The sequence below is a fragment of the Teleopsis dalmanni genome, chromosome 2 (assembly GCF_002237135.1).
Source record: "Teleopsis dalmanni isolate 2A chromosome 2, ASM223713v2, whole genome shotgun sequence".
Classification (NCBI taxonomy): Eukaryota; Metazoa; Arthropoda; class Insecta; order Diptera; family Diopsidae; genus Teleopsis; species Teleopsis dalmanni.
In genome coordinates, this window is record NC_051847.1 from 148286982 (window position 1) to 148312085 (window position 25104).

Genomic DNA, 25104 nt, shown 5'->3' on the forward strand with positions numbered 1-25104 from the left:
ATGTATGAGAATTCAAAATTCATTTTATAAAATTAAGTGGTAGCGCTTCAAATGTCATGCTGTGCGGCAATACGTGCTAACACATTTTGTTATTATTGTTATTTACATTTATATACAGTATTTTGTTATTTAAGACGAAATGAAAGAAAAGAGTGCAAAACGTAAAAATGTGGATGATCAGCAAAGTACAAAACAGAAGATAGCAACTGTTACTGTCTCCCAAATAAGTTCAGACGTAATATGGCAGGTAAGTTCTTCTTAAGTGCCGGCTTCTAAAAATGCTGCTTTAACTAAACTAATTTTATGAATATTCAAAGCTTGCATCAAAATATTGGTCACCGGAAACTAAAGGCAAGCATCTTCCTTATGATGCAAAAATCATAGAAAATATATATACACAGGAAATATTAGCACAGAATCAAGCATCAAGGCGCATAATGATGTTGGAGTTTAGTCAATATTTAGAGGAATACTTGTGGCCGAATTATGTTCGCGAAAAAGCAACTCATGCACATCTTATGTCCATCGTGGCAATGGTCAATGAAAAGTCCCGAGAACGTGTAGAAGTTTGGCCATTTTTTGAAAGTTTACCAGAGCAGTATCCTGAATTTTTTAGGCATGTATTGGAAACATGTTTGCCTGAGGGAGGTCGAAATAAGCAGCAACCTAGTATGCGTGAACAAACCGCACTCATCGTGTTTCTTAATCAATGCTTTAATAGTATGGAAATTGAATTGTGCCGCGAACAAGCAAAACGTTTAGTTTCACTCTCTATGTGGAGCTGTTTGCAGCCAAGTGAGTATTTCAGTTAAAAATATGATTTATTTATACTATATTTATTAATTACAGAACGTCTGGATCAGGAACTACGGGAAATACCCGAATGGCGAAAATACTGGAAGAAATTACAAAAAAAAGAAAAAGGTGAATTAAAACCGAATATTGCTTGGGAACGACATTTTTTACAGGTTTATTTCTTTATTTACTTATAATGCTTTGTTTATTTGATATATTATAAATTTTATATATTTTAGAATTTGATTATAAAATTTTTGAACATATTGGAATCTATACCATTAGAAGGAGAAGTGAATGATAATATTACACATTATTGTGAACGATTTTTAGAGTTTATGATCGATTTGGAAGCCTTGCTGCCTACGAGACGATTTTTTAATACAGTTTTGGATGATTGTCATTTGCTGGTGCGTGCACAAATATCCAATTTGGTGCAGCGTTCTGAAGGCAGACTATTTAGTCAGGTGCGTTACTTGTGGTTTTTATACATCTGTTATACTTCTATAAATCTTATATTTATATATAATATTAAATGTTCATATAAATAATGCTAAATATTTAAATTTCTGCATAACATTTAGTACTTGAAACTATTCTAATCGTTAAATAATATTGCGAAAATGTGGTATTTAAAGAATAATTATCTGGGTTGTTATATTAAAAGTCCTTTCACTTCTAGGAGGAGCATAGGGCTGCAACAAAGTTTATCAGTACGATTATTGGCTAGTAGCTCGATTTCTCTCCTGCTTTTCCACATGTGTGACATTTCCATATCAATTTGCCTTCTCTAAGTGTGTGCAGGTCTGCCCCATCTTCTGCTACCCATCGTGTTCCACTCAATCGCCATTCTTGTGGTGTCAATAGTCAGTCTACGCAAAGTGTGACCGACCCAGACCCATTTGCGTTTTTTGAGATCGGTTCTTATAGGTGTTTGTTGAGTTAAAGGCTATAAACGTTCATTTAGAATTGTATTTGGCCAAAATACTTTATCAATTTTGCGTAATAACTGATTTACGAAATTTAAAAAATTTAATAATTTTAAATTTGTATTTTCTTGATTAAGAGAATCACATCCTAAATTAATCGTATGACTTTAGGCCTACAAGTTATGTTTAAAATAATGTTAAAATATTAGTATTTTTATGAAAAAAAAAAACAAATCATAAATTTATTATACATCCTGTTTACAACTTATGCTTGTAGTGTTGTTAAAATATTTATGCAACACAATTTGAATTTATTTAATATTCTCATTATCCTTCTATAATTTCTACTTGCTAATAATCAGCTATTATAAGATCATGAGTTTTTAAAATATAACTTCTAAATTTGATATATGATGTTTAGACATGAATGGAGTACGTTCCAAGGTTATTGTTGTCTTCCAGCATTGTTAGACGAACTGATAGATAACAACGTTTATCAATTTACTGCAACTTAAAAAGAGTCTGTACGGATTTTATCTTTGAACAGTTACCATAAGATCGTATAGGTCACAATAGATAACTATTATTAGACAAATATTTATTAATCGATTAAGGTTTAGAATCGACTTTGTTCTTAGATTTGTAGCGAAAAATTCAAGCAAATTCACTTAAAAGTCTCGTTTAAAAAATTAACTTAAGCGCGTGTACCTTTGCGCAATCAGTTCATAAAGCAGAATGCGTCAACTGCGGCTGCAACCACCCAGCTAACTACAGAGGCTACCCAAGGTATCCAAAAAATATAAAATGGCTGAAATCCAAGAAGACGGAGAAAAAAACAGCACCACAAACTACAGCGCCCGTTATCATAGAAACGGCAAAATCATAGAAAAGCACTGTGAAGAAAATAACGTCCAACTTCACATCCCGCAAGAATTCACCCATTATAAATCCAATCGATGAAGTATACTAGATATTGGCATGTCAAAAAACATAGACTGTGACATTAAGATAACGGTACTCGAAGAATTATCTTCGGATCATAAACCACTGATGTTCGTCTTCAACAACTACACGATTTATCACCAAAACAATCACGAGTTGGGGAAAATTTCGAAGAATGTTGGAACAAGAAGACTGCCACAACATCCTCAGAACTGGAGACCAACTAGTCTTCTACCAGCAATAAGCAAAATAACAGAGAAAGTAATACTGGTAAGACTAAAAGAAGAAATGGCGAAAAAAGAAATAATACCGCCTGTACAATTTGGGTTCACCGAAGATCACTCCACCGACCTACAGCTGACCCGAGTCGCACACACAACCATATATGCATTGCAGAAACGACAATCAACGAGTATAGTCATGTTTGACAGAGCCAAAGCATTCGACAAAGTTTGGCATGTAGGACTGTTGGTAAAGAAGAAAGAAAAACAACTGCTGAATATGCTGACTAAAATCATTGGCAACCTTATAAGTAGAAGAAATTCAGAGTTCGTTTAACAATCAACTATTTAAAATTAGAGAAATAGAAGCAGATATCCCCCAAGGCTCGCTTATCTCGCCGACACTTTACAACTTGTACACTTTACTTGTGATTTTTTTATGCACCAAGGCAACTCGGTAAATCTATATGCAGACGACACGTGTTACTCCTACTCCAGCCAGGACCACAATAAAATAAAAAGAAAGCTCCAGCAACACATTAACAATATAACCAAATACTTTCATAAATGGAAGATAAAAATAAACGAAGAAAAAAATAAAGCAATAATGATCACAAGAAAGACAGCAGCATTGCCCAACGAACTAAAAGTCAACATCAAAAACCGACTCTTAATATACAAGCAATTTATTAAGCCCAAACTTCTGTACGGGTGTACAATATATGGCACAGCAGCAAGATCTAACATCGAATAACTACAGATATACCAAAATATAACACTAAGAAGAATCCTCAAAGCACCATGGCATATACAAAACGAAGACATCCATAAAGACCTTAAAATAGAAAAAATCGAGGTATACATTAAAGAAAGGATAAAGAAACTCCTCGAAAAAATAGATAATTACAAAAACCAAACGCTACGCAAACTCAAATATAAGAAAATCATCACTTCAACAGGGAGATTCAATGATCTTCGGAGCCTAATAATATACGACTGACGCTAACAAAAATCAGAGAAAGGATCAATAAAGGAAACCCCAAGAAGATAAACAACAGCAACCAAACCCACGAGTGGCTAAACAGATAGAGCCACAAAAGACAAGGAAGTAAAAGTGCTTAAATGACACTGACTTCATATTAGCAACAAATGAATAATAAGACAATCAGTTCAGTTTCGTCTGAACTCATAAGGACATATTATCTACAGTACGGTTAGGATATTGTAGTTTATCTATATTGGTTATTATAATTACATCTGTATTGGTTATTACAATTACATTTGTATTGGTTATTATAATTACATCTATATTATTATGAGCTAAAAATTGTAAATTTTAATTGATAAATAAAAAGAATAGTCGTGAACACGACAGATTCTTACTCTGTCTAAGCATAGTACAGCATTTTTAGACATATTTTTCAATTCTTTAAACTACCCCAGTAAAATAATTATATGTGCAGTACTTAAAAACTAATTTAAACTTCAAAAAATTTTGTTAGGGTGAATTTAGTTTATTATTTGTTTTTATGTTTAGTAGTCTAATTAAAATAATAAAAAAATTTTATTCAAATTAATTTTTTTTAAGAGAAAAATTAACTTTATTTTAAATCTTCATAGAAAATATTTATATGTGCAATTCACATTTTTTGCTAAAAACAATTAAATATTTTATGTGATTTAATTTTTTTTATTTTTCAATAAGGTAATGTGTTTCCATTATTTATTTTTATTAACTGTATCCTAAGTGGCATTGAATCTACCAATTTTTTTAATAGTAGGAGATCAATTTTGGCCCATTCGTCCAGTATGTACTTTTTCAGCTCTTTAAGAGTGTCGTATTGCTTCGAATAAGCATAAATATTGGCACTAAGGATACACCAAAGATCCTCTATTGAATTTATGTCAGAACTCATGGCCGGCCAATCTAGCGATGGGATGCTTCTCTCTTCAAAGAATTTCTTTTTGCACAAGAAACATGTATTGGAGCATTATCCTGTTGGAAAGTCCAATTATCTCCATGAATATTTTCAGCGAAATTTATCAGTTCGCTATCCAACAGATTTATGTATATTTCGGAATTCATTTTTGATAGTGCGAAGCATATATTAGACTTTTCCTTCGAGCTAAAGGCAGCCCACACCATTAGTGAACCACCACCATGGTTGCGTTTGTTGCAATTCTGACGTGGATGACGAATATCTCTCCAATATTTATGTTGACCATCTGGACCATCTAGATTAAACTTTTTTTAATCACTGAAAACAACTGTTTCGAACTCCATGTCTCAAAACTTAATTTTGTCATAAAAAGCTAAATAAGCATTTTTATGTCTTTGTGTAAGGCACGGTTTGGGAACTTTCGACTCATATTTTAGCTTTAAGTCTTTTTTCATAATTTGTTGCACGCATTTCCTAGTGATAGACAATTCTAATTCATTTCTTATTTGTCTGCAACTCATCCTCTCATTGGTAGCAAGAAGCTGAATATGCCGTTTTGTTCGGTCGTTAATAGTTGGTAAGCGGCCGTCTCGTTTATAACACCAAAATTTTCGAGATTTTTTAAAAAGTTTATTATAGTATTCAGGTGTCTATAACCAGCAGCAGATATTTCGCCACTTTTCATCCCAGCAAGACTCATTCCAATAATCTTTCCGCACTCTTCACTTGAAAATTCCGTCCCACGCGTCATATTTTATCTAAATTAATTAAAATAATAAATATTTATTAATAAATAATAAGTATTTTACTTACCAATTCTTCTTTACTCTTCAATACTTCAAAAAAAAAAACTTTATAATACACTTCACAACTTTATTTCCATTTACTGTTGACACTTCGAGAAGCAAAACAATTTTGCACATATAATTATTTTCTATTAAATTTGCTACCTATTGTTATTAATTATGATAACGGTACCACAAATAGTATACAAAAAAAACTCTATATATGTTTAGAGAAGTTAAACTCAACTACAGAATCAACTGTATATAAAAAAAATTAGTACCATTATTCTAAGAAGAGAATAACGAAAAACAAATTTTGCACATATAATTATTTTACAGGGGTATTTCAACAAAACGAAAAAATAACATAATTTCCATTTTTTTTAAATTAACAAGAAAATTTTTACAATTTATTAATAAAGTTTAATAGTTTATTTAAATAACATACTTAAGCTTAAAGTTAAAATAAATTATTTGTTTTCTTTTTAAGTACACTTAAAGTTATTTTTTTTCTTAAATATTAAACATATTAACGTATCAAATGTTCCGTATGAAATTCTAAAATCTTATTAATATTGAATAGATAATATCAATTTCAATATAAAAAACAAAACATGCAATATATAAGCATTGGATTATTCTAACTAAATCTATAGACAGAATGTTTAATTATATTCGTAATGATATAAAACCGAAATACATGTTGTGAGATCTTTTATTAGATAATCCAAATATGCATTTAACTAACTTTTCATTCCTGAAAGTTAGTTATTCTCTGTGTTAAATTAGTAGTTACATAAAAATTCTGCACTGTTAACTGAATAAAGCACCTCAGACCTTCATATATCTTAATTATGAAATGTGCTTTAATCTGAAATATTTTCTTTATTGCATTATATGGGAGTATAAAGGTTTTCCATATGCGTTAAATCATTTTTTCATGTATTTAAATTAATCAGATTAAAGTATATCTTTATTTGTGTTTAAACTTTGTAAATTTGTTTAATAAGTTCTCTTCAATTGTTTTGTAGTTTTCGTAGTTTTTTATCTCTTTAAGAATTGCTTTATAAGAAAATCTTATAAGCACTTCTGCAATTTTCTAGTCATCATGTGACTTTTGTATATTTCTATTGATGGGATAGTTGCAAATCAGTCGTTTTATAAATTTAGAGCTCGAACTTTGGACCTTGTAATTAAATATAATAATATTGTGGATAATTTCAAAAATAAATTCAGTTTTTTTTAATCTTAAAATAATCTGGTACTTGTTGCTTATAATTTTTATACCATGTTTTGAGGTTGTTAAATGCAAAGATAAATTCTATCTCTTAAATATTCAGTTATAAGTGTCAATTAGTTCTATCCAATAGCAAACAGATTATTAGTTCAAGCTGATGGATAGTAGTTGAAATTATCTGAATTCAACCTGCATATTGATTTTGTGTTTTTTGTAGTATGGATTAAATCTATATTATATAATATATAGCAGCATAAAATATATAATAACAATAGGCGTTTTCTTTTGTAAGCAAATCACAAAAGAGCAACCGCTTTTTTTAAAAATAACATATGAAACAACAACACTGCTCGCTTATTTAGTCCAACCTTTTTGAAACCGCTTAACTAATAAGCAGCTCAAATTGCATGGTTGCCAAGACTAAAAACTCGTCTATTGTGAACGATTTTTGGAAGTACATATGAAATTTCCAGTTCACTGTCAACGATTGATTTCGTTAATTTTTCGTATTTCGTGTTATCATTGCTTGTAACAAATACATTCTTTTTTTTATTTATTATTTTACTGTTAAAAGGCATTAAAATTCATATTTTAATCATAATGTAAAAAGAATATTGTTCTTACCAATATTTGCAAAGAATTCTTATTCATTTTTGAAATTTTAACTTTAAATTTTATAACGCGTTTTGCATATGCAAGCCTAACAAATTTTCCGTTTTGTCCAGAGTTGCCATCGAAAATAGTGCTTATTTTATTTGTTCTTTTGCGACATGCTTACAAAAGAAAATGCCTAATATAACAATATTTATAAGCAACATTATTTGAAATACTATTGTTGTTATTAAAACACTAATTGAATGTATATTTTTTTGCATTTTTGAATGTTATCCTAGTATCAAAGGTTTTTTAAAGCTACTGGAATTTTTAATATTTCGGTCCAAGCACCATTTCTGACGTCACTTTTTAAAATTATACCTGCATCTTTTTGTTAATTTCGAAGTTCTAGTTCGGTATAAATAGTAAATGGTAGAAAAGTAACATATGTGGAAAAATGAGAATGATAACTGAGAATGTAGGATTTCCCGTGCTTTCATAATGCATTTATAATCACTAGTAATCATTGCAGTTCATGTAATGCATTTCATCACCCCAATCATTTGTTGATGGCGGTTCATTGTAGCAGCAGGATTTCTTAAGTAGAAACGTAACATGTTTTTGTCGTATAACGCATATATAAAGCAACAATGGTGACTGTATGGCATTAACGATAATATGCGCATAAAGTAGACCTTCTAATTCCAGCCACGAAAAAATTAAAAACAGCCAACTTATAGACATAACCAGTAACATAAGTGAAAACATTATGAAACTGAAAGAAAAAACGCAATTAGTAAATTTAATTTAAAAATATAATAATTAGTTTACTTTGCTTTTAACTTATGTTGTATGCGTCCATATACGTTACGGCGATTGATCAGCTTTAATGTCGTTACATAGAAAAATATATTAACTAAAATTGTGCACGCAATTGGTGCAAAAAATATAGCGATGCCTAGCCAACCGATAGTTTCTTGATCACCAATCAAATTTTGCTTTTTATATGATTCAGCGTCAAGGAAGAAATGCGCAAAAACAGCAGTAGCCGCCAGAAGCGCTGTTGTACCCCAAACATAAACCGAATAGTAACAATATTTACGACCGTCTGTAACGCGCAAAAATACATTTCTGGAACGAAATGTTTTCCATATATAATAGCCGAAACTATTAAGCCAGAAGAATGCACCTAGCAGACTAAAACAGAGTATGATATCTAAAAAATAAATAAGATCATATATATCAAATATATTTATTTATTTAGGAGAATAGCTTAATCTTACCTGCAACAATGAAGCTTACATGATTTGTAAATTCTGTAAATATTCGCACTAAGTCTGCAGCCTGACTGACCATTAAACAAACTGCAATTGTTGTAATAATGTTTCCCACAAGATCTCTGCTAATAAAAACGACCTTTATAAATATATTTTTCTTATAAATGTATGAAAATGTACCTTAATGTCGGCAAAATAAAATAAACTATAGCAATTATAAGAAGAATAATCAATGATATACCATGGAATATGGGATTCAGTATTTTACGTAACAAAAAATTACTATCAGTCCACTGGATCTCCTTTTTAGCTAGACATATTTTGGCATATAATATCTGTCTGTAATCTCCTTTGGTAGAGATAGCCTAAAAATTAATTTAAAATTTTAATAATTTGTTTTTTTTTTACAAAAATATTTATTTTATTATTATAGAAATTAGTTTACATACCTTATCAATACAGTATTGTCCTTGTGCATAATCATGATATAATGGTTGATTGTCTTCATCGAATTCATCCTCAAATTTCGACTGATCATATTCTTCCTCTTCAGTGTTTGTATAATGGCGCAGTTTCCCGTCTTCAAGAAGTACTAACTTATCGGTGCTCTGTAAAGAAAGCAAAAAATTATTAAAAACTATTTATATAAAATTAGAAAGCCAGTAATATTTCTATATTTTTTTGTTTGTTTTTTAAATAAATAGTTTTAATTCGAACAATTATATTTTCAACTGCATATTTATAGAAATGAAAAAAATTGTAAATGTGCGGGTAATTCAAAAAGTCACTGACTTACCAGACTTATAAAAGCTAACTCAATTTAAAAAATCTTGAAGCCTGTTACTTCTTTATACTGATACAGTATTTTGTACTGCACGACACTTCCAAATGTCTAGTAAAATTGACCCGTGGCTTTGTCCCACTCAGGTACAAGTTAAAATCAACCTGTACATTTTCCTACCATATTTTTTTCCCATTTCAATTTCGGATTCACATCCCCTAACAATGTAGATTGAATATTAATAACTATAAAAACTTACTCCAGGGTAGTTAATACGCCATGTCTGCATCGATCCACAGGCTGGTATTCCGATAACAAATTTAAAATTTACCGGCATATTGGGATCGCCATTGTAGCTAGTAAAAATCGGTTGAAATTGTTCTGTAGAAAAAAGGAAATTATGTGAAAAATAAATAAATAATGTAAATAAAAATTAAGATAATAATTTTAAGTGATTTAAGACGAAACTACATTATCATAGAAATGTTCTTGTTAGAAATCCGTTAGGCTAAGTTCAATGTGCGAAAGCAATTTTTTTCTTTTCACTAAAATAATGTAGCACACAGTCAATTTTTATGGACTCGATTAGGTCAATAAATGTGTAGATTGCTGCGTTGTGTATAAAATTTATTTATTTTATACTTTAATGCAATATTTCTTGTTTATGTAGTGTCCGCAAGTCAATTACTCAGCAGACCACTTAGACCGCATCTTGCAGAACCTCATTCTGCGAACAAAACGTTTTTTAATAAAGATTCTACTTGCGTCTGCGATCTTCTTGCGATGCAGAAGAATGAGGCTCATTAATATTTATATAATATTAGTATGAGAAATGTGTACGCAATAAACAGAAGAAAGAAATCACAAATATACGTAAAATTGAAGAAAAATGTGCGTTTGAGTTTGAAGAGATTTTTTTCATAAACAACATATAAGATTTACTGCAAATTCCTTTTAAATTGCTAAGTCTGTATTTTTTTTAAAGTAATATTAATATATAAATTGCGATTACAAATATTGTTTCGTAATAGAACAAAAAAATTTTATTTAATAAAATTTAGGACGTCATGCATCGTTAAAAATATGACTAATTCGGTTGTTATTTATTATTGTAATGGTTTTTTGTGGTTTGCGAATGAAATTCGAGCTCTTTGACGAAGCCTTTTTATAAAATTATTCTTTTTTATAAATTTTTTCTGTTTAAAAATATAACATGTTACAACACAAAAAAAAAACTAATTAAGTTTCATTAAAACGTAATATACTACCCCTTTTTAAAGCTATGTAACAGTTTAATTTAAGGGTTTTGTAGAAGAAAGTAATACCATTCAAATAAGGAAGCACATAAATACATAAACTCCGCGATTTAATAAAAATAGAGTCTATTTATGCCATACTCTAATGAAGTTTTCAATTGTCAAATCTAAATTCAATCTCTATTTATTCTAAATCTATCAAATTTTGTTGCCCAATAGAGCATTCTTAAAGTAATCTAAAATTTTTGTAGTTTTCGTTTTTATTTTTTTCATAAACACATATAAATTCAAATCACAATTTATTTATCATCATAGAAAACAACTGTTAATTTAAGGGTAATCTCGGTATTTCTGCAAAATATCTGGTGTCATAAATTAATTTCGAGTGTTATATAGATTTCCCAATCGAAAATGAAAATTACATTAAAAGTTATCTATTTATATATATAATATTGTCTTTTTTATTGCAGATTCAAATTCTGCATATTTGAATCTGCATATCATATTTTGTACTTTAGTTCATCTGAGTTTCAGTTAGTTCACCCATGTTCTTTTTTCCCAAATGATATATAAATGCTATTGTATTCCAAGCATAAAACCAAGATTAAATCATTAAGATCATTAAAAAATGCATGATAATAGTCACAAAATCTATAACTTCAGTTCGTAGTTTTTCTCTCACATATCATATTCTCTACATTTACAAGCGCCTACTTCAGTTTTCAAAACCAGAATATTGTTTAACGAAAATATATAATTCTTTCGATTCTAATTTTTGTGTCTTACTTATATGCATATGTAGCTTAATAAGTGCATAATGCAGAAGATAAAGAAAATCGTACAAATGATTAACCATGATCATGTTGACTTAGTTTTGTAATATCACAAGGCTCTGTAAGTGTATGGCATGTTAATGCCACAGATATAGTCCTATCGATAAAAATGTTTTTTGTTCGAGATAAGTTAGGTCGAATTGAAGTGACAGCCTTGTAAACCAAAACCCATTTGAGCTCAAATAATGGCCGCTTGTGATAGCACGGTTTGTTTGATATAAAACTGATAAAGTGAAAATAGTTACAAGAAAAAAAAAGTAAAATTATATTTTAATTAAAATTTATTCTTTTATTTAGTTTTTATTTCCATAAATATTTTTTATTTACAAATTTTTCAAATTCATTTTAAATATTCTGCAACATTTTTAAATTTCTTTTTATTTAATATTTAACGGTGATGTTGCAATTTAACAAACACAAATATGTAGCAAATTTTATCATTTGGCAGATAATATGACTTTCTTAGTAATGTTAAAATACCCTTATTTGAAAAAGTTGTACTGAAGGTTTTTCTCGAATTCTAAGTGAATCAAAATATTTAAGTTTCAAAAGAACCAAATCTCATTTCTTTGTTTACTTTTATTTTCCCATAACTTATTAAAATACCATTAGAGCTGTAAGTCTTCGTTTTAACCCATTCTTACCTAACATATTCTACCAAGGAAGTAAAAAGCCATTGTTTATAAGCACGATAGGAATTACCATATAATAGTATGTATTATAATAATCGAAAGTTGTAATATTAAATATAAACATATATTTTTTATTGAATTACACTACATTTAGAGTTATATGTCATGCAAATTGTTACCGATTTCTTTCTGTGCTGAATTTTTATTAAAAAATAGGAAAACTCAATGATATACAGGCATCTGTATGCAACTTGACCATTTTTCATTAAAAGGAAATTCAATACTTTCATTGAGATGTCCCGTAGAGATATTGGTCTTATGGTAGGTTTGTTTACAGGTCATTACAGATTAAGAAACTATACTAAAGGAAGATTTAATCTCCCTTTCAATAATACTTGTCGTAGCTGTGGCGACAATGACTATGTATATGCCTCTCATATACATAATCTTTGCTCGGCCCTTTCTTTTGAAAATTTTGATCATTTAAAAAACCTCAAACTAAACAGCATTCTAAACTTCGCAAAAAGTTCTAGGTGGTTTTTAACCCTGCGTTTATTTACTATATGGTAACAGAATGGGCTAATAGGCTTAAGTGGATGCCCTTGGGATCGCCAATATAACATAACCTAACCTATAGAATGTCCCAATTATCAAATTGTAGCTTAACCTAATATTTAATGACAATAAGGAGAAAATTTTTTATTGTAAACTGTATAAGAATTAAAGGATGTGGTTAACTATAGTAGGTATTATAATATAAAGAATGTATAGCATAAATATTTTGTAATGTGTTACACTACTTTTATGGCTATAAGTATACGTTTAACATATTTAGACTTAGTGAATAAATAAACCTAAACGTATTAAAAGACTTTTAAATTAATAATTAATTTATATTTATAATTTTTTTTTTGCTATTACAATTGGTTTGCTTTATTTTTTTATTTTTTTTTTTTGCTGTTATAAAAGGTCTGAATCTGTTGTGCTTATGCATAATGTATAAGTACACAACTTTATACAAATTGCCGCATATGTATTTTGTAAACAAATACTTTCTACGTTTGCATTATAAACAAATAGAATTGCTTTAATGTGCATATTTCCGTCCATGCCGGCATTTGTTTGTTTGTACTGCGGTGAACATATCGTATGTTTCAGCTTTGTTTAATATATAAATTATTTTTTACTCCTATTACCTATTTCAGTTGTATGTAATGAGTTATGTTTGTAGGAAATTTAAATAATAAAAATGTCACATTTTTTTGTTTGTTACTTTATTTATATATATTTTATATATTTATACATCTATTAGAACCACATACTTATGAAAGAATACTGCACATGTGATGTTGAATAATTACCGTAGTTTCTACTTCCTCAACCTGTTATATAAATTATTATTTAATCGATTTCGTAAATAATAATGACTTTTTTTTTTGTTTTTTGATGAAGAGTTATTTTTATATTATTAACAAAACGTGGTAATGTTATGAACTTGGATTAGTCATAAACAATCATTGAATGACAAATAATAGTTAATTATTATTCTTTTGAGCTCGCAAACAGATTTAATTGAACGCCAATGACAATAAACTTATGCTAATTGTTTTCATATATTTTAGTGCTTTTTGCATTAGAAATTTCCTCGTTTTCCTCACTTACCACTCTCATTCACTTGCGTGCAGGCCGTATCCACATGAATTTCAAATTTTTCGCAACATTTATTAACCAACACTGAGTTTTTATCATTAACATTGCTGCTTACCAAATTGGCGGCAGCAGCGTGTCTACGCTGCAGCTGCAGCTGCGCATTACTTGCAACTGGTGTATTTGCTATTGTATGCATTTCTGCTAACATTGCATTATTTGTTATTGTTGTCGTTGTTGTGGTTGTTATTTGTAATAACAACAACAAACAAAATAAGACTAGAGTAAAACTTAAATTATTAATAGTATTTGTTGTGCTACAACTACAACAACAATGTACATTTGGTTTATATCGTTTAAATGGAAATGCTGCTTCTTGCGTCACCATTTTGAACTTGTATTTTATTGTAAAATTATGAAAATTATCTAAAAGGAAAACAACTCGCGACGTCATCAGGGTAAAAGCTAAAGTGTTTGTTGTTGTATAGAAATTGAATGCCAAGAGTTTTTGTTGTTGTTCTTTTGCACTGATCTTGGCAGTTTGTAAGTTCACTGCGTCATCATATACACAAAGCCGGTTTAAATTTCATTTATTAGCGTGAAAATAACATGTTTCTACTTATACATGCATATATATATATATCTACATATATATGCATAAGCACATTTTGGGTGAAAACATTTAAAGTTCCTGCACATTTGTTTATAAAATATTTGTAGACATCAGCAATTTTTTCGTATTTTTGTGGGTTTTAATATCATTTAAAAATATATTAAATTAAAAAAAATTTATATGCATATATGTATATCAATTTCTTTTCTCTCAACTTATTTTCTAACTTAGTTTAACACATGCAACAACAACTTCGATCCACACGAAAGTAACGCAAGCCAACAACTAAATTAACAACCAAACAGCAGAATATCTGTAGTGGCAGCGCATACTGCTCTAGCGCCGGTGCTGCTAATACTCTCTTTTAAATTGTGTAGACTTCTCACAGTCTTTCTTTGTGCCAGCAAAATCAGTTGGCTTGATTTTACTAATGTATTGTTGCTTCAATTGGAGTCATAACAAAAAGTCTACAATTTGAATGCATTAAGCGTAGCTTGCTGCGTAAACAAAAACTGCGGAAGCCGGCAACAATAACAAATATTTCGTCAAGTCTACATTATTGTGTTGCAGTTGGTTGATAAGCAAATGCGCTGCTGCTGTTTGTTGTGTCATTTTTTAAATACATATTTTCTTCCAATTAAATATTTGTGTGCACTTCAAAAATTGTCGCTGTTATCTATAGAATATATTATATTTTTTTATTTTTAAAATTTTTTTATTAATAAAATATTTTTAACAAAACCTTTTTAACTACAGGTAACAACCCCAATAATTTTTATAATGCAAAAAAGAAAAACCGTTACATATTTCCTGCTTTCCTGCGCTACGTTCTACTTTTTTATCTTTTATTCTTTGTTCCTGGCCTGTTTGCCTGCTTGCACCACTGTCAGCTTGTCATGCTATCTTTTAATCACGCAAAGGATATTTTACTCTAGTTACTTTTAAACAGTCTTGTCCTTACCGTAATTTTCTTTAAACTTCATTATTATCAATGAGATTATTAAACGACAAGTAAAGTAACAATAGAGGTACATATGCGTGAAACTTTTACTATTCATATACCTCTCCTATGCTATATTTTAATCATTATTTTAGTTTTATGTTCCATCTACACTCTAATATAATATATAAATTTGAAGTAAAATTTTCTGTTTTTAAACAACCAAATTGATGACGTAGTAAAACGTTACTCATGCTTTTCTTTGCATTGGACAAAAACTTAACTTTATGACGCCTTTGATGCTCATGCATTGTTTCTGTTGTTAATTCGGCTTTGTTACCTGTATAACGTAATTTTTGTTGAGTCAAACACTTAAGTACGTTACTGGCGTGGCGCTTTGTTGAAAGTTACAGTGGTGGCAATTCAGTGAACTTTATAAATCGATTTAAACAAAGTGGATTCATAATAAAAATTAAGACATTTTATATTCATGTAGTTAAAAAAAAGTTTTTATTAGTCATAAAATTTAAATTCTTTTATTAATTTAAATAAAATGTATGACAGCAATGTAGGGTTCCAAGGAAGCAAAATTACTAGAATATAAAGAAATGGTTTTTATGGGGTAATTTAGTAATCCCTCTATTGTACAAAAATTTCTCCTCCGGTTCTAATTTACTGATGTACTTATTGTTGTTGTTGAAATTAATATTATAACTGTAATATAGTATATTAATATGTAGTATTTTTATACATACATAATGTTTCGTTTAAACTGTTTGCATTTCGGGAGGTGATTTCTTAATACGAGAAACGATTTTTTTTGTTTCTGCAGTAGCTGGAAAAAATCGAGACCCATAGTGTGAGACTTGAACCCACTAAAATCACTTCTCAGAAATGAATCGAAAAGATTTCCACAACAATGTGGACACTTAATTCCAGTAATCACGGAAGAGAGATGAGAACAGATAGGCTTAATACCTAACAGGCTAGCTTCATTTAAGCCAGAAGGCATGGGTGTGAATTAGGAAGATTGGGTGTTAGTGAAGGGAGTGGGATTATAGCGTAAACGTGGGCGACTAGCGGTAAACTTTGTGATAAGAGTCACGAAAGCTGCGGTTGTACAGGGGAATGACGGGGACATTACGGTACCACACATCAAAGTAATGGGAGAAGTATTGAGGGAGCTTAAACCGCAAGACTTGAATAAGATTCTCGAAGATGGTGTTGGTGTCAAAAAGTCATAGATCTAAAACAAAATGTTTTCAGCTAAATAAGCTTCAACACGTCAAAAGCAACTTATTTAAAAATCTTAAGTCCACCTAAGTGGTTATGAATCTATGCTGTAAGTACATCGCCATTTAATATCTGATACAAAGATTACCCGAAAGCGTTATATGCTATTTAAAATAATTTTTAGTAAATAATCTTCAGAATCAGGTATTGATATATAAAAAATAAAAATTTTGCAATAAAACCCACATATTTTCCAAAAAAATAGAAAAATTTTAACCATCGCGATTTTTTAACCCATTTACATACGAAATCAAATTAAAACATTTTATTAGATCAAAATTATTAATTAAATTGGTATTAATTAATATAATTATTAATTAAATTGTTATTAATTAATTTAATTATTAATTAAATTTTTATTAATCTATTTGAATAAACTGTTTTCGTTTATTGGGATTCAACTAAATGCATATTTTTTCCGGATATAGAAAGTTTGATAAAGACGATTTTCAATTTCTCTCTTTTTAAAATGAAACAAAAATTATTTATATTGATTAAGAGTTGTGTTAACAACTCAATTTCGTTTCATCTATTTTGTTACCGTAAACAATTCAATTAGTTTGAAACCATCTATAATAAAGCCAATGCAAAAAAAGAGGTCCTGTAGCTGTAGATTCTCTGGAAAGTAAGTGCCTAACATCTATTATATAGTATATAATTAAGGCATGATTAAAAGGTTAGCCAGCAAAAAAACATAAGAATGTCACATAGTACATAATACAAATAGTAGAGATGTTTTGCAAACTACCAAATTTGGAATTTATCCGATTGTTTTTTTGGATTCCAGTCATATGGTAGTTATCATTATTTCTAATACACATGGAATAGTATTTTAAGGCACAATCATTCAAACTAAACATTACACAAAAAGCAGCGACTGTCAGTGTATATACTAAACTCACTTTTAGATTCAAGCAGTTACTCAAACTCAATTTATTTCCATAATAATACTAACAAGAAATTGTTGTTTAGTACAAAAGTTTATTGCGTAAATTGTTTTCAAATAAATTACAATTTTTGAATTCAAAAAAATATAACAATATTTATATAAATTTACCTTAATTGGATTTTTTAATTATTCAACTTTTCTCTGTTTCTATCTTCTTTTTTACAGCTTTTAGAAAAGCTTAAATTTTATACACGCTTTGAGATCAATGATGTAACTGGTGACTCATTGACAGATCATGATATGACACAATTGCATTACAAAAAAATTACTTCACTACAACGAGCTGCTTTTGCCAAATTCCCTGATTTAAAATTGTTTTCTCTATCTAACGTAGCCCATGTAGATACACGCGAAACATTGGAACGGCATTTCGGTGCACTGAATGCGAAAGCATTAAAAGAAATAGCATCATTTCTGAATTTGGTGCCCGATGAACTAATAGCGCCCTTTCAGTGGCATCGCTTAGATGAGGACTTTCTCAAGGAGCTATTAATAACACGCCATGAAAAGCGTTGCTCACAACTGGAAGCACTTAATGAAATGCCACTTTATCCAACAGAAGAAATTATATGGGATGAAAATGTAGTGCCCTCGGAATATTTTTCTGGTGAAGGCTGTCTGGCATTACCGAAACTAAATTTACAGTTTCTGACACTGCATGACTATTTGCTACGCAATTTTGACCTTTTCCGACTTGAATCAACATATGAAATACGGCAAGATATTGAGGATGCAGTTAGTCGTATGCAACCATGGAAGTCTGAAGATGATTCTGGAGATGTAGTATTTGGTGGTTGGGCACGGATGGCATTGCCTATATCATCTTTTACCGTTGTTGAAGTGGCGAAGCCACATCTTGGTGAGAAAAGACCTTCACGTGTTCGAGCAGATATATCAGTAACCGTATCGGTACGCAGAGAAATAAAAGAGGAATGGGAAAATTTGCGTAAGCATGATGTGTGCTTTCTAATAACAGTTAAGCCAACACAACCTTATGGTAAATTATTTAAGTATAACCTCTTTAAAAGTAAAAAATCTATATATTATTTTATCACGTTATTAGGTACTAAGTACAATCCACGTGAACCGTTTATACCACAAGTAGGTCTTCTGTGTGTGCGTGGTTGTGAAGTTGAAGGTATGTTAGATGCAAATGGAAAAGTGATTGAAGATGGTCCAGATCCGCGTCCCATTTTACCAGGCGAGCAACGTTCTTATCGTGTATGGCTTGACTCAAATCAATACCGTTTGGATATGGATGCTTTGCAAGTGGTTAGTATTAATAATTGGTTCTACATATATCTGAAATATATATTTCTCACTAAATACTATAATTTAGGGGGCTGAAGATGTATATGATAGTTTCAATATTATTATGCGCCGCAAGCCAAAAGAAAATAATTTTAAAGCCGTTCTAGAGACAATAAGGCATTTAATGAATACAGAGTGTGTAGTTCCGCCTTGGTTGCATGATATACTACTAGGTTACGGAGATCCTGCCGCAGCACATTATACGAATATGCCGAATCAGGTACATAAATTAATTTAAATTAAATTAAAATATTATCATTGCCATAAAATACATGGTATTGTAGGAGCGGTTTTTAAACTTTAACGATACTTTCTTGGATTATGGGCATTTAGTAGATAGTTTTCCAAATTATGAAATGAAATGTGATGTGGAAGAACAATTACGTTTACCGCCTTATCGTCTAATATTTGAAGACGTGCCGGAGAAAAAAGATAGTGATGAAGAAAACGAAAAGGAAACTGGAGCGGAAAAAGATGCTGAGATTGAAATTGAAACTCAAACTTTACAAAAAGTACTTACTATCCAACCTTATGTGTCAGAGAGCCGTGGACCATATCCAATCAATAAACCCAAACAGTAATTTAATATATATCTTATAATATGTAACTATTTTTTTAAATTTTTTAATTTTATTTTAGAAATTCTGTGCGTTTCACTCCTACACAAGTTGAAGCTATACGTGCTGGTATGCAACCTGGTTTAACATTAGTTGTTGGTCCACCTGGTACAGGTAAAACTGATGTGGCGGTGCAAATTATTTCTAACATCTATCACAATCATCCAAACCAGCGTACACTTATTGTAACACATTCCAATCAAGCATTAAATCAACTTTTTGAGAAAATCATGTACTTAGATATTGATGAACGTCATTTGTTGCGTTTGGGTCATGGTGAAGAAGCACTTGAAACTGAAAAAGACTTTAGTCGCTATGGGCGTGTTAATTATGTCCTGTCGCAACGATTAGAATTATTGAACAAAGTACAAAAATTGCAAGAATCAATGAATGTTCTTGGCGACAATGCCTACACCTGTGAAACAGCCGGTTATTTTTATCTTTATAATGTCATGGCACGTTGGGAGAAATTCTTAACAGAGGCAAGTGGAGTGGCAAATAGCGAAGATGCAACAGTATGGCGTACAGTCTTTGAAGAGAAATTTCCTTTTACTAAATTTTTTGCTGATGCACCACAGCCGCTTTTCAAAGGCAAAAATTATACAGATTATATGGATATTGCACAATCTTGCTATCGTTATATTTCACATATTTTTACCGAGTTGGAAGAATTTCGAGCATTTGAACTGCTACGTACTGGTATTGATCGTTCAAAATATCTGTTGGTAAAGGAAGCTAAAATAATTGCTATGACTTGTACTCATGCTGCACTTAAACGCAAGGAGTTAGTGAATCTGGGTTTCAGATATGACAATATACTGATGGAAGAGTCTGCACAAATTCTAGAAATTGAAACATTTATCCCACTTTTATTACAAAATCCTTTAGATGGTTTTAACCGTCTGAAACGTTGGATAATGATTGGTGATCATCATCAGTTACCACCCGTAATTAAAAATATGGCATTTCAAAAATTCTCGAATATGGAACAGAGTCTTTTTACACGTTTAGTAAGATTAGGTGTACCAACAGTAGATTTAGATGGACAAGGACGTGCTAGATCCAGGTTTGTATTTATTTAACAAAGTACACTTTTTATTGTAATCTACAAGAAAGCGACGATTTATTTATTTATGAGTTAACACTAAAAGTAAACTTAGAATGAGGAAATGAAGTGGGTTAAAGGATTACTAGGTCGTTAGCTCTGCGAACAATCTGCGACAATTATTCGTGGTGACAATTATTCGTGGCGAAATTAACAAATTATAAACAATTGAACAGTATTATAAATTTTTGTCTTTGTTTATAATAAACTGCTATTCTTGGAAGGATTTTATATTTTTTAAGGGAAACACAGCTAACCTATAAATAATATGTTGTTAAATATTATTTGTATAATTTGTAATATTAATAATTTTTAAAGTAAACTTATAAATTAATCTTTAAAAATTTTCAATTTCAGTATTTGCTCTTTATACAAATGGCGTTATAAAAAATTGGATGATTTAGTTCATATATTTGAACGCGATGAGTACCGAAAAGCAAATTCAGGTTTTCTGTATGACTATCAGCTGATTGATGTTGATGAGCCCAATGGTGAAACTGAACCAAATCCATATTTCTATCAGGTATGATAAAACCATAGATAATAATATTTGTTTATTTTAAAAATTTAAATTTTAGAATCTCGGTGAAGCCGAATATATTGTCGCAGTTTATATGTACATGCGATTACTTGGCTATCCAGCGGATAAGATTTCAATACTAACAACATATAATGGTCAGAAGCATTTAATACGAGACGTTATCAATGTACGTTGTGGAAATAACCCACTCATAGGTTGGCCCTATAAAATAACTACTGTTGATAAATATCAGGGTCAACAAAACGATTACATACTTATTTCACTGGTGCGCACTAAAGCCGTTGGTCATCTAAGAGACGTGCGTCGTTTGGTGGTAGCAATGAGTCGTGCTCGTTTAGGATTATATATTTTCGGGCGTGTTGCATTGTTTAGGAATTGCTTTGAATTGCAAAAAACATTTAAATTGGTATGTATAATGAAATGTAATTAACAGATAACATAAAACACTGTGTTGCAAAGTCTTGGTAAAAAGATAATAACAATTTTTAAAATTGAATGCAATTAATTCACCATTATCTAATTCGCTGTAATAGTTTTGACCAAAATTTTTGAATTGCATTGCACTTGAATTACTTATCAAAAAAAAGTTTTTCCATTTGGAATATTATTAACTTAACTCAAGCTTTACAAGGAAATCTTTCTGCATTAAAATTTTAGATATTTGAAAATAATTTTAACAGGATTTTCTTGTCAGTTTTCTTGTGGTCAGGATATAACACAATCATGTGCTATAAGTCACTTGTCACACATATACGTCTACTCCTAATATGTGCCTTAATTGCAGCACCATTCCCCATAACGTCGTCCATCTGTTCTCTTGTCCTAATGTACACACCATATTAGGGTGACTGGGTTTTTTTATCTCAATTTTGGCTAGTTTTATTTAATAAACCCTATCTTACAACCTCCTCCATCTCGTATCCTGTAAAACCTTTATAGTTTTGCAAGCCTCCAAACGCTGACATTCTAATGTATTCCTATTGAAATTCCATTCATTTTTTTTACTACCTAATTATATTCATATACCATATACCTGTGTAGACGTATATATAATTTCTGTTGTTTCTAAGAATAATAACAATAAGTATATAGGTCGACATGGGTTACAATATTAATAAAAACAAAAAAAAACAATATTAAAATAATAAAAAAAACTTCCTAATGAAATAATACAATCTTTCTCAAATTTAATGGCAGGGTCAAAACCTTCCGAAAGTAATCGAAGGACTGTATATACTTATACATAATATATATTTATTATTAATGCATCATAACTGTTTAATAAGTTAAATTATTGTTATAAATAGTAAAATTATCTGAAAATATTTAGTCTCTTTTCACAGTGATATTGTATAATAAATAATAAAAAAAATCTTTTCAGCTAACCGAACGTCCGCTGAAATTACAATTACTAGCTGGTGAAACCTATCCAACAGAACGTTTAGTGAGTGATTCAGTTGAGGCTGAAGTAACAACGATCGAGGGAATGTCTGCTATGGCCGCATTTGTATACAAAATGTACATGCAGAAAATAGACAAAATAAAAGAAAAGCTACCAACTGACGCAGAATTAGAAATATATAAAAATCTACCACAAGCCATTGGTAATGAGACTGTCGAAAGTGATATCGAACAGGAGCAAACACAGAATGAAGAACCACCACAAAAACGTAAAGCGGTGGAGGAAAAAAACAAAGATGAACCATTTAAGCCAACACTTATCGTCAATGAGATAGAAGAATTAGTTGAAGAAGAAACAATTCAACCCATTAAAAATTCAGAAGAAACCATGATCGAAACAATTGAAAATTCAGAAAATATTGAAGTAGAAGCAGAAGAAAAATAAACTCTTTATAATAACTAAACAATTTATTTACTATAAAAATAAATCAAATTTAAAGACGTTTTGACACATAATAACAATCATTTCTATTTCTTCGGAGCAGTAATACCCTCTAATTGTGCTTTTAATTGAGCATTTGTTTTTTTTAAAAATGTAACTTCTTCGGCAAACTTTTTCTCTTCAGCTTGACGTAATTCATTATTTCGGCGTTCCATTTGTTCATTCTTAATTTTCATATCAGTAATAACCTCCTCCAATTCTTCCTTCTCGCCTTGCAAGACTGCCACACGTTCACGCAACATCTCTTTTTCTTCATGTGCTTGCAAAGCCTTTCGCATACCGAACGCTACGGAACTACAGTATAGTGTTTCGTAGGCTTCCATTGACATATCAATCTCATCACGCACACGTAACAGCAGTAGACCACGTTCCGAACAATTGATAGTCACTTGACGTATAATTTCATCTGGCATATAGAATTTAAGATATTTATTTTACGCACTCAAACGAGTAAATATAAATAGTTCTTACCAAAACATTGACCATACAACTCACGTCTAATGGGACATATACCGGTTTCACGTGCTTGTGTTTGTTGTAAACGTGTATCCAATAATTCTTGTAAATTTATCACATCTTGACGAGTTGCTGGTATACTGGACACCTAATAGGAATATAGAAGTATATTATATTATATTGAATTTTTAACTTTAGTTAATAACTATTTATATTAATTTATTTCAAGTCTGGTATATTTTGTAATAATAATAATATGTATGTCCAAAGAAAATTGATGTGGAGCATTAGTTTACAAAAGGAAGACCTAAAACTTTGGTCTTCCTTTGGTCTTTGAACATTAGAAGAGAGTTGATATCTAAAAATACTGCGTATAACTTGAATTTTAATTAACCGAGCATTTTCCAATCTGACTGACTAGAAACAGGAAAATTAATGATATTTAGACGGATTCGAATAGTAAAGAAAAGACAAAGACAAAAATTTTAGTTAATTTATTGAAATTTGGCTGACCATACAACGCAGTTTCGAGTATTGCCAAGTACTCTTCATCAGCGGGCTTAGAATGAGTACTTGGCAATATTGGAAACAGCGCTGTATGGTCAGCCATTCGAATCCGAGTTTCGTTTCGCCATAAGACGCGTCACTCTCTGCAAGAAAGAAAAATTAACATTAATGATATTTAATTTTTTTAATTCAAGGTATAAACAACCACGAGAGTAAGTATATTTTCTAATTTCAGACGAGAATACACAGACAACTCGCTAGATTTTAGCAAGGAATATTTTCATTTGTGTGCTATGGGTAATAAACTGCAGTCTTGAATAATATTTACAAATTAGAAATCTATATTATGACAAATAAATTTAGTCATGAAGTTTGAGGTCATTCAATATTTACCCCAAAATCAGATTTCACGTGAATGATGTATTTTACAATTTTAAAAATTTATTTAGAAACACTTATTTAAATATATTTAGTATTATTTTCAGAATAACATTATGTATTATTTCAGAATAATATTATGTATTATTTCAGAATAATATTATGTATTATTTCAGAATAATACTTACAGTTTGCTGCCATATCTGTCCATTTTCCTCCCAACAGCGTGGTGGCAGTACGGCATTCAGTATATCCTCTGTTTCTCTCTTTGCATCTAATAGCACACCGGCAGTTTGTATACGTTTTACATCCTACGGAGTGGAAAATGTATTTAGTTTTATTTAATTTTATTTAAAAACATTTAATTCGCTTACTATATCTGATTTTCTCTCTGGATGTTTCGTTACCAAAACTGGGTTATTAAAACGAACTAAAGATTGAAATTTGCCTGAAGTATTTCTTTGAGTATCTTCCATTTTTCGTGAAAATAAAAACTTTAATTTTTCTTAAAAAATAATTACTCAAGAATTGAAATAACAAAAAAAAAATTTATGTATTATGCATATATTAGAAAATTTTTTTATTTAGAAATAAAACTTTGTTTACTTCGATCGCACCTAGC

The 25104-nt window shown here is 30.2% G+C and overlaps 3 protein-coding genes across 4 annotated transcripts; 1 reads left to right on the forward strand and 2 right to left on the reverse strand.

The window, feature by feature from the left end:
• The first annotated feature begins 33 nt into the window (after positions 1-33).
• Positions 34-23116, forward strand: LOC119680650 (RNA helicase aquarius). Its single transcript, XM_038093575.1, has 12 exons — positions 34-247; positions 318-795; positions 850-968; positions 1035-1262; positions 17830-18661; positions 18728-18936; positions 19004-19195; positions 19260-19552; positions 19615-20658; positions 21055-21220; positions 21276-21644; positions 22620-23116. The coding sequence occupies exons 1-12, from the start codon at positions 140-142 to the stop codon at positions 23082-23084; spliced, it is 4503 nt and encodes a 1500-aa protein (XP_037949503.1). The 5' UTR covers positions 34-139; the 3' UTR covers positions 23085-23116.
• Positions 7667-14769, reverse strand: LOC119680652 (probable G-protein coupled receptor Mth-like 5). Of its 2 annotated transcripts, none has more exons than XM_038093578.1 (7): positions 13885-14769; positions 9761-9882; positions 9170-9328; positions 8901-9085; positions 8727-8845; positions 8275-8659; positions 7667-8218 (listed from the first exon to the last, which is right to left on the reverse strand). In XM_038093578.1, exons 1-7 carry the CDS (start codon positions 14321-14323, stop codon positions 7960-7962), a joined length of 1668 nt encoding a protein of 555 aa, XP_037949506.1. In that variant the 5' UTR covers positions 14324-14769; the 3' UTR covers positions 7667-7959. The 2 variants fall into 2 exon arrangements, with proteins under 2 accessions (XP_037949506.1, XP_037949507.1); XM_038093579.1 differs by having other exon boundaries at positions 8727-8842; positions 13885-14768.
• LOC119680654 (putative inner dynein arm light chain, axonemal) lies at positions 23084-25017 on the reverse strand. Its single transcript, XM_038093581.1, has 4 exons — positions 24857-25017; positions 24671-24793; positions 23613-23745; positions 23084-23547 (listed from the first exon to the last, which is right to left on the reverse strand). The coding sequence occupies exons 1-4, from the start codon at positions 24956-24958 to the stop codon at positions 23168-23170; spliced, it is 738 nt and encodes a 245-aa protein (XP_037949509.1). The 5' UTR covers positions 24959-25017; the 3' UTR covers positions 23084-23167.
• Positions 25018-25104: the final 87 nt, after the last annotated feature.